General features: G+C 45.6%; 1 protein-coding gene across 5 annotated transcripts in view; it reads left to right on the top strand.

Annotated features, from left to right (window-relative positions):
• LOC140735846 (aryl hydrocarbon receptor nuclear translocator-like) overlaps positions 1–12,307 on the top strand; it is an 84,068-nt gene that overhangs the window by 63,561 nt on the left and 8,200 nt on the right. For 3 of the 5 annotated variants that reach the window (XM_073061364.1, XM_073061369.1, XM_073061368.1), the window contains 3 exons: positions 1,908–2,049; positions 3,814–3,982; positions 9,873–10,012. In XM_073061364.1, the coding sequence (XP_072917465.1) occupies positions 1,908–2,049; positions 3,814–3,982; positions 9,873–10,012 (451 nt within the window). The remainder of the gene's footprint in view (positions 1–1,907; positions 2,050–3,813; positions 3,983–9,872; positions 10,013–12,307) is intronic. The other 2 variants (XM_073061365.1, XM_073061366.1) reach the window with 2 other exon arrangements.

The following is a 12,307-nucleotide window of genomic DNA, read 5'->3' as shown; positions in this document are numbered from 1 at the left end:
CCATACTGCTAGTGTTTTCCACAGTGAAGTCTGATGCAGGATACTTATTCAGTTTGTCCACCATTTCCTTGTCACCCATTACTGCTTCTCCAGCATTGTTTTCCATCATTCCAATATCCACTCGTACCTCTCTTACACTTTATGTATCTGAAGAAACTTTTGGTATCCTCTTTAATGTTATTGGCTCGCTTACTTTTGTATTCCATCTTTACCTTAATGACTTTTTTAGTTGCCTTCTGTTGTATTTTTTTTTTTTAAATCTTCCCAATCCTCTAACTTCCCACTTTTTTTGCTCTATTATATATCCTCTGGCCTTTATGTTGGCTTTGACTTCTCTTGTTATGCTTCCTCCTCTTTGGGATGTATATATCCTGTGCTTTCCAAATTGCTTCCAGAAATTCCAGCCATTGCTGCTCTGCTGTCATCCCTGTCAGTGTTCTTTTCCAATCATTTCTGTCCAGTTCCCCTCTCATGCCTCTGTAGTTGCTTTTACTCCACTGTAATACTGGTACATCTGACTTTAGCTTTGCTTTCTCAAATTGCAGGGTGAATTTGATCATATTACAATCACTTTCCCCTAAGGGTTCTTTTACCTTAAGATTTCTGATCAATTCTGGTTCATTGCACAACATTCAATCCAGAGTAGCTGATTTCCCAGTGAGCTCGATGATAAGCTGCTCTAAAAGCCATCTTGTACACACTCTAGAAATTCCCCTTCCTGTAATCCAGCACCAACCTGATCTGTCTGCATATTGAAGTCCCCCATGACTATTGTGACATTGCCTTTTTGGCATGCATTTTCTATCTCCCATTGTAATTTGTTGGCCACATCCTTACTGCTGTTTGGGGGTTTGTGCGCAACTCCCATCAGTTTTTTTTTAACCCTTGCAGTACCTTAACTCTGTCCACAAAGATTCAACAACTTCTGACCCTGTGTCTCCTCTTTCTAATGATTTGATTTCATTTTGACCAACAGAGGAACGCCACCCCTTCTGCCTTCCTGCCTGTCCTTTTGATACAATGTGTATCCTTGGACAATAAGCTCCCAGCTATAATCTCCTTTCAGCCATGATTTAGAGATACCTACAACATCACACATGCCAATCTGTAACTGTGCTGCAAGTTCATCTACCTTATTCCATAAACTGTGCACATTCAAATGTAACACACCTGTATTCACCCTTTTTGATTTTGTTCACCTTTTATGTTGCCGCTCATCCTGTTGGCAGCAATTTTGCCCCAACATCAGCCTCTCCTTGCTAGAAGTCTCACTACACATTGCCTCTGTTTGGAAACCGACTACCTCATCTTCAGCACTATCACTCTGTTTCCCATCCCCCTGCCAAATTAGTCTGAACCCACCTGAACAACTCTAGCCAACTTGCCTGCAAAGATACTGAGCCCCCTTGAGCTCAGGTGTAATCCGTCCCTTTTGTACAGGTCATACCTTCCCCAGGAGAGGTCATAAATCTGAATCTCTGCCCCCTGCACCAGTTCTTAGCCACACATTCATTCACCTTAAACTTGTGTCCTCTAGTTTTAGATGCCTCAGTCTTGGGAGAATGACTGTGGCCATTTATAAACCTTCATAATACTCCCCCTTAGCCTCCTATGCTTCAGGGAAAGTGGTCCCAGCCTATCCAGTCTCCCTTTGTAACCCAAGCCAACCTGTGCCAAAAACATCCTCATAAATCTTTCTTGCATCCTTTACCATACACTGACATCCCTCCTGCAGGGGAGCAACCAGAACCGGAAGGGTGGGGGGGGCAAACGGTCGATCACTGTAACGTGAGACGGGTGTACGCATGAGGTTTTGCTCCCTGCAGTAGTTAAACGATCTGGCACTCTGCTTGTACTGAGAAGCTGCTGATGTCCTCCTTTGCTCCTTCCCTCTGTCGTGCCGGCAGCGCTGGGCTCGCTCCTTCCGTGAACGTGGTGCCACAGCCAGCCTCAGCAGGACAGATCCTGGCCCAGATCTCTCGGCAGTCGGCCGGCAGCCAGGTCACCGGCAGTGCCTGGAGTGGAAATCGACCCCCGTTTCCAGCACAGGTATTTATCCCGCGGTGCCTGACCTTGCATTTCTCTCTCCCCCTTGATTTTAAAAAAAGTGCTGTTCAGGTGCAGATAGGGTATATTGTGTAGGTCAAAGTAGAGTTTATTGTCAAATGTACAAGTCCGTGCATGCACAGATGAAATAAGAAACTTGCAGCAGCATTCAGAAGAGTAAACGTTAATTATAAGAAAGAACACAAAAAAATGCAAAGATCATTGTACTGTGGAGCAGCACGGTAGTGTAACTGTTAGTGGAACACTATTACATTGCCAGCAACCCAAGTTAAATTCCCACCACTGTCTGTAAGCAGTTTGTACATTCTCCACGTAACCGCATGGGTTTTCTGCGGGTGCACTGGTTTTCACCCGCAGTAGTAGGTTAATTGGTCATTGGGAGTAATTGGGCAGGGTCACTGGGCCAGCCAAGCCAGTTACTGTCCTGTGTCTCTAAATAATTAAAGATGACTTCATTTAGAGCAGATTCAGGCACCCACCTTCGGGTAAGTGGGTCTGGCATACGAAAGGTGTAATGAAGACTCTCCTTCATCCATCGAGGCGTTGAGTACAGGAGTTGGGATCTTTATAAAACTCCATTTTGTGTATTGCATGTCACCTTCATTGCAGGAAGGATGTGGCAGCTTTGGAGAGAGTGCAGAAGTTTACCAGGACACTGCCTAGATTAGAGGGCACGTGCTATAAGGAGAAGCAGGAAAGTCTTGGGCTGTTTCTCTGCAGAGGCTGAGGTTTGTACGCTCAAACCTGGATAGAATAGACAGGAGGTTGACACAGAAACATGAGAAAATCTGCAGGAAAATAAATAAAAACAAAATGCTGTAGGAACTGAGCGGGCCAGGTCAGGCTCCCCACCTCCTGGTGTCACCTGTCACCCACCACCCTGTATTACCTCCTCCCCACCTTCTTACACTGACTTCTCATTTCTTCCAGTCCTGATGAAGGGTCTCAACCCAAAACGATGACTTGTTTGCTCTTCCATATATGTTACCTGCCTGCAGAGTTGCTCCAGCATTTTGTGTGCATTGCAGGAGGATGACGCATGTATGACAGCTGGTATCATTCTCCCAGGATTGAATTTGTACAGTGATTTAGGATGCAAGGGGGAAAAGTTTAAAGGAGATGTGTGGGGCATTTTTTTTCCTCAGAGTGGTGGAGGCAGATACGACAAGAGATGTTGAAGAGCCTCCTAGTTAGGCAGAGTTTGTGCAGAGAATGGAGGGACGTGGACGTTGTGTAGGCAAAAGGGACTAGTTTAATTAAGTGTTTGGTTACTAGTTTAATCAGTTCAGCACAACACAGTGATCCAAAGGGTCTGAAACTGCAAGTCCAGTGTCGAGCACAACAACAGTGACAGTAGCAGGTGTCTCTTGGGAACTTCCAAACCTGCAGTTTCCCATGAGTGGCCCTTCTCACCTTAAAGTCATCCCTTACAGCTGCGGAGACCCTTTGTATAGAGGTGAGGAGGAACTACTATTCCCAGGGAACAGCGAATCTCTGGAATTCTCTGCCCAGCGACGCAGTGGAGGATATTTAAGACACAGTTAGATAAAACTTTATAATAGCAGGGGGATTAAGGGTTATGGGGAAAAGGCAGGTAGGTGGAGCTGAGCCCACTGTCAGATCAGCTATGATCTTACTGAATGGTGGAGTAGGCTCAATGGGCCAAATGGCCGACTCCTTCTGTTCTTATCTGCTTGAGTTGTAATCGCCTGATCGGAGCTGTGACCATTTCGTATGCTTATTCAGCAGATGGGAGCGCAGGGAGCCAAGACGCAGTCGCCTCCGTTTGGAATGGGTGCTGGTCACAACTTCACGGCCAACACTGCTTCCTTCAGCCCCCTGGCCAGCCCCGTGGCCACATCGTCAGCTGGAGGTACTGCCTACCCGTCTCTCGCCAGCCGCACCCCTGGTTTCGGTAAGCGGCCAGTTCACCGTCACTCCTTTGGTATTTTTGTGGGTGCAAAGGACAAACACTCCACATTCAGGCTTCTGTCCCCTTTCTTTCCAGTCATGGGTGTTAGCCCAAAACATCAACGGTTTATTAGCCTCCACAGATGCTGCCTGACCTGCTGTGTTCCTCCCACATTTTGTGTGTGTGTTGCTCAAAGATTTCCAGTATCTACAGAAACTCTTGTGTCCGATCTCCTATCCACAAACAACCTCCACGCTTAACCTTCCAGGAGCAAAACATAGAAAACCTACAGCGCAATACAGGCCCTTCGGCCCACAAAGCTATGCCAATCATGTCCTTACCTTAGAAATTACCTTGGGTTACCCATAGTCCTCTATTTTTCTAAGCTCCATGTACCTATCCAGGAGTCTCTTAAAAGACCCTAGCGTATCCACCTCCACCACTGTTGCCGGCAGCCCATTCCACACACACACCACTCTCTGTGTTTTAAAAAAAAACTGCACTTACCCCTGACATCTCCTCTGAACCTACTTCCAAGCATCTTAAAACTGTGCCCTCCCATGCTAGCCATTTCAGCCCTTGGAAAAAGCGTCTGACTATCCACACGATCAATACCTCTCATCATTTTATACACCTCTGTCAGGTCACCCCTCATCCTCCGTCGCTCCAAGGAAAAAAGGTTGAGTTCACTCAACCTATTCTCATAAGTCACCAGGACCAGATGAGTTGTACCCCAGGCTACTGTGGGAGGCGAAGGAGGAGATTGCTGAGCCTTTGATGATGATCTTTGCATCATCAATGGGGACGGGAGAGGTTCCGGATGATTGGAGGGTTGCGGATCCCCAATCCAGGCAACATCCTTGTAAATCTCCTCTGCACCCTTTCTATGGTTTCTACATCCTATAGTGAGGTGACCAGAACTGAGCACAGTACTCCCAAGTGGGATCTGACCAGGGTCCTGTATAGCTGCAACATTACCTCTCGGTTGATGAAGCCCAATACATCGTACGCTTTCCTAACCACAGAGTCGACCTGCGCAGCGGCTTTGAGTGTCCTCTGGATTGGGACCTCTGATCCCCTCTGATCCTCCACACTGCCAAGAGTCTTACCATTAATACTATATTCTGCCATCCTATTTGACCTACCAAAATGAACCACCTCACACTTACCTGGGTTGAACTCCATCTGCCACTTCTCAGCCCATTTTTGCATCCTATCAATGTCCCGCTGTAACCTCTGTCAGCTCTCCACACTATCCACAACACCTCCAACCTTTGTGTCATCAGCAAATTTACTAACCCATCCCTCCACTTCCTCATCCAAGTCATTTATAGAAATTACAAAGAGTAAGGGTCCCAGAACAGATCCCTGAGGCACACCACTGGTGACCGACCTCCATGCAGAATATGACCCATCTACAACCACTCTTTGCCTTCTGTGGGCAAGCCAGTTCTGGATCCACAAAGCAATGTCTCCTTGGATCCCATGCCTCCTTACTTTCTCAATAAGCCTTGCATGGGGTACTTTGTCAAATGCCTTGCTGAAATCCATATACACTACATCAGCTGTTCTACCTTCATCAATGTGTTTAGTCACATCTTCAAAAAATTCAATCAGGCTCGTAAGACACAACCTGCCCTTAACAAAGCTATGCTGACTACTCCTAATCATATACCTCTCCAAATGTTCATAAATCCTGCCTCTCGGGATCTTCTCCATCAACTTACCAACCACTGAGGTAAGACTCACTGGTCTATAATTTCCTGGGCTATCTCTACTCCCTTTCTTGAATAAGGGAACAACATCCACAACCCTCCAATCCTCCGGAACCTCTCCCGTCCCCATTGATGATGCAAGGATCATCACCAGAGGCTCAGCAATCTCCTCCCTCACCTCCCACTGTAGCCTGGGGGTACAACTCATCCGGTCCCAGCGACTTGTCCAACTTGATGCTTTCCAAAAGATCCAGCATATCCTCTTTCTTAATACCTACACGCTCAAGCTTTTCAGTCCACTGCAAGTCATCACTACAATCGCCAAGATCCTTTCCTGTAGTAAATACTGAAGCAAAATATTCATTAAGTATCTCTTCTATCTCCTCCAGTTCCAGACAAACATTCTATTCTCTCATGTCTTATTCTCTTACTCTTCACATACTTGTAGAATGCCTTGGGGTTTTCCTTAATCCTGTCCACCAATGCTTTCTCATGGCCCCTTTTTGCTCTACTTTCATTCTTAAGCTCCTTCCTGCTAGCCTTATAATCCTCTGGATCTTTATCATTACCTAGTTTTTTGAACCTTTCGTAAGCTCTTCTTTTATTCTCGACTAGATTTACAACAGCCTTTGTACACCACAGTTCCTGTACCCTACCATCCTTTCCCTGTCTCATTGAAATGTACCTATACAGAACTCCACGCAAATATCCTCTGACATTTGCCATATTTCTTCAGTACGTTTCCCTGAGAACATCTGTTTCCAATTTATGCTTCCAGTTTCCTGCCTGATAGCCTCATATTTCCCCTTACTCCAGTTAAATGTTTTCCTAACTTGTCTGTTCCTATCTCTCTCCAAAGCTATTGTAAAGGAGATAGAATTGTGATCACTATCTCCACTGAGAGATCTGACACCTGACCAGGTTCATTTCTCAATACAACATCAAGTACAGCCTCTCCTCTTGTAGACTTATCTACATATTGTGTCAAGAAACCTTCCTGAACGCACCTAACGAACTCCACCCTATCTAAACCCCTTGCTCTAGGGAGATGCCAATCAATATTTGGGAAATTGAAATCTCCCACCACAACAACCCTGTTATTATTACACCTTTTAGAATCTGTTTCCCTATTTGCTCCTCGATGTCCCTGTTACTATTGGGTGGTCTATAAAAACATTCAGTAGAGTTATTGACCCCTTCCTGTTCCTAACTTCCACCCACAATCCTCCCATGACTTCCTCTTTTTCTGCAGCCGTGACACTATCTTGGATCAACAGTGCCACACTCCCACCTCTTTTGCCCCTCTCTCCCTGTCCTTTCTGAAACATCTAAACCCGGCACTTGAAGTAACCATTCCTGTCCCCGAGCCATCCAAGTCTCTGTAATGGCCACAACATCATAGCTCTAAGTACTAATCCACGCTCCAAGCTCATCCACTTTGTTCATAATACTCCTTGCATTAAAATAGTCACATCTCAAACCATCGATCTGAGCGCATCCCTTCTTTATCACCAGCCTATTCGCCTTCTCGCACTGTCTCCCAGGTTTCTCTATTTGTAAGCCAACTGTATCTTCCTCAGTCTCTTCAGTGCGGTTCCCACCCCCCAGCAATTCTAGTTTAAACTCTCCCCAATAGCCTAAGCAACTCTCCCCGCCAGTATATTGGTCCCCCTGCGATTCAAGTTCAACCTGTCCTGTTTGTACACGTCACACCTGTCCCAAAAGAGGTCCCAATAATCCAGAAATCTGAATCCTTTCCCCCACTCCAATCCCTCAGCCACGCATTTATCCTCCACCTCATTCTATTCCTATACTCATTGTCACGTGGCACAGGCAGTAGTGCCAAGATTACTACCTTTGAGGTCCTGCTTCTCAACTTCCTTCCTAACTCGCTGTAGTCTGTTTTCAGGACCTCCTCCCTTTTCCTGCCTATGTCGTTGGTAGCAATATGTACCACGATCTCTGGCTGTTCTCATTCCCACATCAGGATATCGAGGACACGATCTGAAACATCTTGGTCCTGGCACCTGGGTGGCAAACTACCATCCATATTTCTTTCCTGCGTCCACAGAATCGTCTGTCCGACCCCCAACTATGGAGTCCCCTATCACTGCTGTCATCCTCTTCCTTTCTCTACCCTTTTGAGCCACAGGGCCAGACTCTGTGCCAGAGGCACAGCCACTGTTGCTCCCCCAGGTAGGCTGTCCCCCCCAACGGTACTCAAGCAGGAGTACTTATTGTCAAGGGGTACAGCCACTGGGCTACTCTCCTGTCACCCACTTATCTGTCTCCCGAGGCCCCGTTGTGACTACCTGCCAGTAGCTTCTATCTATCACCTCCTCACTTTCCCTGACCAGACGAAGGTCATCGAGTTGCATCTCCTGTTAACCCTGGAACTTAGTACCCTAACCCGGGAACTAAGAAGCTGCAGCTCAATGCACCTGGCGCAGATGTGGCCGTCCGGGAGGCTGGGAGTCTCTCAGACTTCCCACATCTGACACCGAGCACAGAACACGGGCCTCACACACGTACTTCCTGTCTGTATTCTACACAAGCAGCCTATCTCGCCTCGACCCATTATCGCCGAAGCACCATTGAACCAAAGCGCTCCTACTCTGCCTCCCTCTGCTCGGACGCCTGCTATATAAATAAGGTGGCTGCTTTTAAACTCTTCTCGTTGTTCTAAGTGGCTGACGTCAGCGCGCTTGCACAGTCATGCCTCGGATGAGTGTTTATGGTTATTACATGTGATGAGATACAGTGGATATTTTGGTAATTGGGGTGAAATTCCTGCCGCTATCTGTAAGGAGTTTATACATTCTCCTTGTGACATGATTCTCCCAGATCATCTCCTCTAGCTGATGTGGTTTACTCCTACACTCCAAAGACGTGGAACATGGAATATTACAGCACAGTACAGGCCCTTCAGCCCATTATGTTGTGCAGACCTTTTAACCTACTCCAACATCAATCTAACCCTGCCCATCATTTTTCTATCATCCACGTGAACTTCTGAAATGGACCTAATAACTTGCCTCTACTGTCACCTCTGGCAGGCCATTCCACCTACCCACCACTGTCTAAAATCCTACCTGTGACATCTCCTCTATAGTTTCCTTAAAATGACGCCGGCTCATATTAGCTATTTCCGCCCTGGGAAAAGGTCTCTAGCTGTCCGCTTGATCTATGCCTCATCATCTAGTACATCTCTGTCAAGACTTGCTGGTTAGTACAGTCGGCCCTCCTTATCCGCGGGGGAATGGTTCCGGGATCCCCCACGGATACCAAAAAACGCAGATGCTCAAGTCCCTTATTTAACCTGTCTCAATGCAGTGGACCTTAGGACCCAGCGGAGCTCTGAATCCACAGTGTTTCTGTTCACGAAAATAATCACGATCACAATTGAAAATAAAGTTTAAGTAATAAAGCGATTGGAAAGAGGTGAAACGCCATCAGTCAACAATCAGAACAATTTTAATGGATAATGTGAAAGGCCCTGCCCTGATGAAAGCTACAATTATTACTAAGCAATGCAGTGGTTTGATTATTGAAATACATATATGTCTTAAGTGTTTTATATGCATAGAAAGGTAAAATATATACTATATACTAAGACAAGCGTTTGACTAACTGACGCTAAATAATACCGGATGTACCTGTTCCAACTTCAAATCTGTTTTAAAGACGGACTCAGGAACGGAACTCCTTCATAACCCAGGGACTTCCTGTACTTTTAAATCATCTCTAGATTACTTATAATACCTAATACAATATAAATGCTATGTAAATAGTTGGTATACTGTATTGTTTAGGGAATAATTACGAAAAATAAATAGTCTGTACATGCTCAAACAACGAGTTCTGGAGAGAGAACTTCTGGGTTTTCCCGATCCGCGGTTGGTTGAATCCGCGGATGCGGAACCCGCGGATAAGGAGGGCCGACTGTATGTTAATTGGCCACTTGGGTGTATTGGGTCACACGGGCTCTTTGGGCCAAGAGGGCTTGATGCCGTGCTGTATCTCTAAAATAAATAGATTAAACAAAATGCCAGTATTTCCAGTGATGTTTGTAATTCAATAAATTTTTTATCTTGATGCATTTCATTTGGAGTTTCTTCAGGCCATGACTGGTTCTGTACAAATAAAAGCCTTAGTTAAGAGTCAGCTTTTCCTTACAGCAGAGACGGGACAGACAAGCACGCAGTTCCAGAGCCGACCTGCAGAGGGAGCCTCTGTGTGGCCACAGTGGCAGGGGCAGCATCACGCGCAGACGTCTGCGGATCAGCACCAGACGCAGAGCCAGCCCGAGGTCTTTCAGGTATGTAGTCAAGCTGAGTGTGGTCCAGTTACCTGACCTCTGCCCCTCTCCTTTCCTAAACATATCCTTAAAGCAGGGCAAGTTGAAAGGAGATTTAACCAAGGTGTTCCAATCCCGCAGAGAAGAGTAAGAGGGGATCTTATCAAGGCTTTCCAACCGCCAGAGAAGTTTAAGCAGAGATTTAATCGAGGCATTCCAATCCTGCAGAGATTTAATTGGCACGTTCTTATCCTGCAGAGAAAGTTAAGGAGATCTGATCGAGGCTTTCAAATCCCGCAGAGAAGCTTAAGCGGAGATTTAATCGTGGTGTTCAATCCTGCACAGAAGGTTAACCAGAGATTTAATCGAGGTGTCCAATCCTGCACAGAAGGTTAACCAGAGATTTAATCGAGGTGTCCAATCCTGCACAGAAGGTTAACCAGAGATTTAATCGAGGTGTCCAATCCTGCATAGGTTAACCAGAGATTTAATCGAGGTGTTCAATCCTGCACAGAAGGTTAACCAGAGATTTAATCGAGGTGTCCAATCCTGCACAGAAGGTTAACCAGAGATTTAATCGAGGTGTTCCAATCCTGCACAGAAGGTTAACCAGAGATTTAATCGAGGTGTTCCAATCCTACAGAGAAGATTAGGCAGAGATTAAATTGAAGTGTTCCAGTCAGGCAGACAAACTCCATTCAGGCTATGACCTTTTCTCGCTACCACCATTGGGCAGGAGCCTTGAGTCTCACGCCTCCAAGTTCTGGAACAGTTGTTAACCTACAGCTATAAGGTTCCTGAACCAACGTAGATAACTTCACCCACCTCAACTCTGCACTGATTCTTTAACCTACAGACTTGTTCTATAACTACAGACTTACTTTGAAGTACTCTGACAATCGCTTTACTAAGTGTTGATAGAACAAAGAGTTGAAGAAGAACATTATAGAGGTCATCTAAGTGAAGAGAGGAGAGTAAGACAAAGACAAAAGAAATTGGCACCCAATATGGAATAGCTCTTTTTAACTACAAAGCTGAGAAAAATTCCATTCAGATTCACAGCTGAGTTGATCAGAAAGCAGCTGTTCAAATAAAGCAATGCCAAGAGAAACATCTAGAACTTTCTAGAATCATACAAATGTAACCACTAGGGGACATGCTGGACCACTGAATGCTTATCAGAACTTAAGATACAAGCAGATAATTAATTGTTAAACTACGAAGAAAATGACTAACAGTCAAATCCAACGACAGCCTTCTCTTCCTTACCGATTCAAGTGCTCGTCCAGATATTTAAATCATGAGAGACTCTTTGCCTCCACCCCCCTACTCAGTCAGTACATTCCAGATTCCAGCTGCACTCTGGTTGGAAACAAAATACTTCTTCAAATCTGCTCTGAATCCCTTTCTACACCCCCCACCATCACGGCCTTTCCTGAGAGCTTTAGACACGTCAGGAGGTTTAAAGTTTCATACGCTTCTGTGATTATTGGGTACCTCGTGATTTTTGTATACCTCTATTATATCCTAAAGACACTTAATGTTAAAACCATTTCTCGAAATCTTGGAAGTTAGCTTAGACCATAAGACTACATGACATTGGGCTGCGTGACCTAATTATCCTCCTTTTAGTCTGCTCCGTCATTCCATCATAGCTGATTATTATTCCTGTCTTCTACCTGTAATCTTTGATGCCCTTGCTAATCAAGAAACCTATCAGCCTCAGCTTTAAGTGTACCCAATGACTTGGCCTCCACTGTCACCTGTGGCAATGAATAACACAGATTCACCACCCTCTAGCTAAACAAGTTCCTCCTAGTCTCTGTGCCAAAGGGACATCCTTGTATTCTGAGGCTGGTCTTGGACTCCTCCACTATAGGAATCATCCGCTCTACTTTTCTGACCTAATTCCCAGCATTTCAATCAAGAAAATCCTGTGAGGCAGCGGAGTTGGGCTGAGTGACAAGTCAGCTGAAGGGTCTCGGCCCAAAACTTCGACTGTGCTTTTTTCCATAGATGTTGCCTGGCCTGCTGAGTTCCTCCAGCATTTTGTGTGTGTTGGTCTGATCCTGTAGCTCATTTTAGATGTAGGGCCCATACAACTGGGTTACAGGCCCTTCAGCCCAACTGGTCCATGCCTTCCAAAGTGCCCATCCGAGCTAGTTCCATTTGCCTGTGTTTAACTCATGCCCTCTAAATCTTTGTTGTCTATATACATATCCAGTTGTCTTTTGGTGGTTGCCTATGGTATTCGACAATGATGGGAAACCTGTGTGGGACAGTTTTTAAAGTGGAAAAGCCATTGCACTGGGACAT

The sequence above is a fragment of the Hemitrygon akajei genome, chromosome 11 (genome assembly GCF_048418815.1).
Source record: "Hemitrygon akajei chromosome 11, sHemAka1.3, whole genome shotgun sequence".
In the NCBI taxonomy this organism is placed as follows: Eukaryota; Metazoa; Chordata; class Chondrichthyes; order Myliobatiformes; family Dasyatidae; genus Hemitrygon; species Hemitrygon akajei.
The sequence above is the reverse complement of the archived record's forward strand: the minus strand, read 5'-3'. Positions and strand labels throughout refer to the sequence as shown.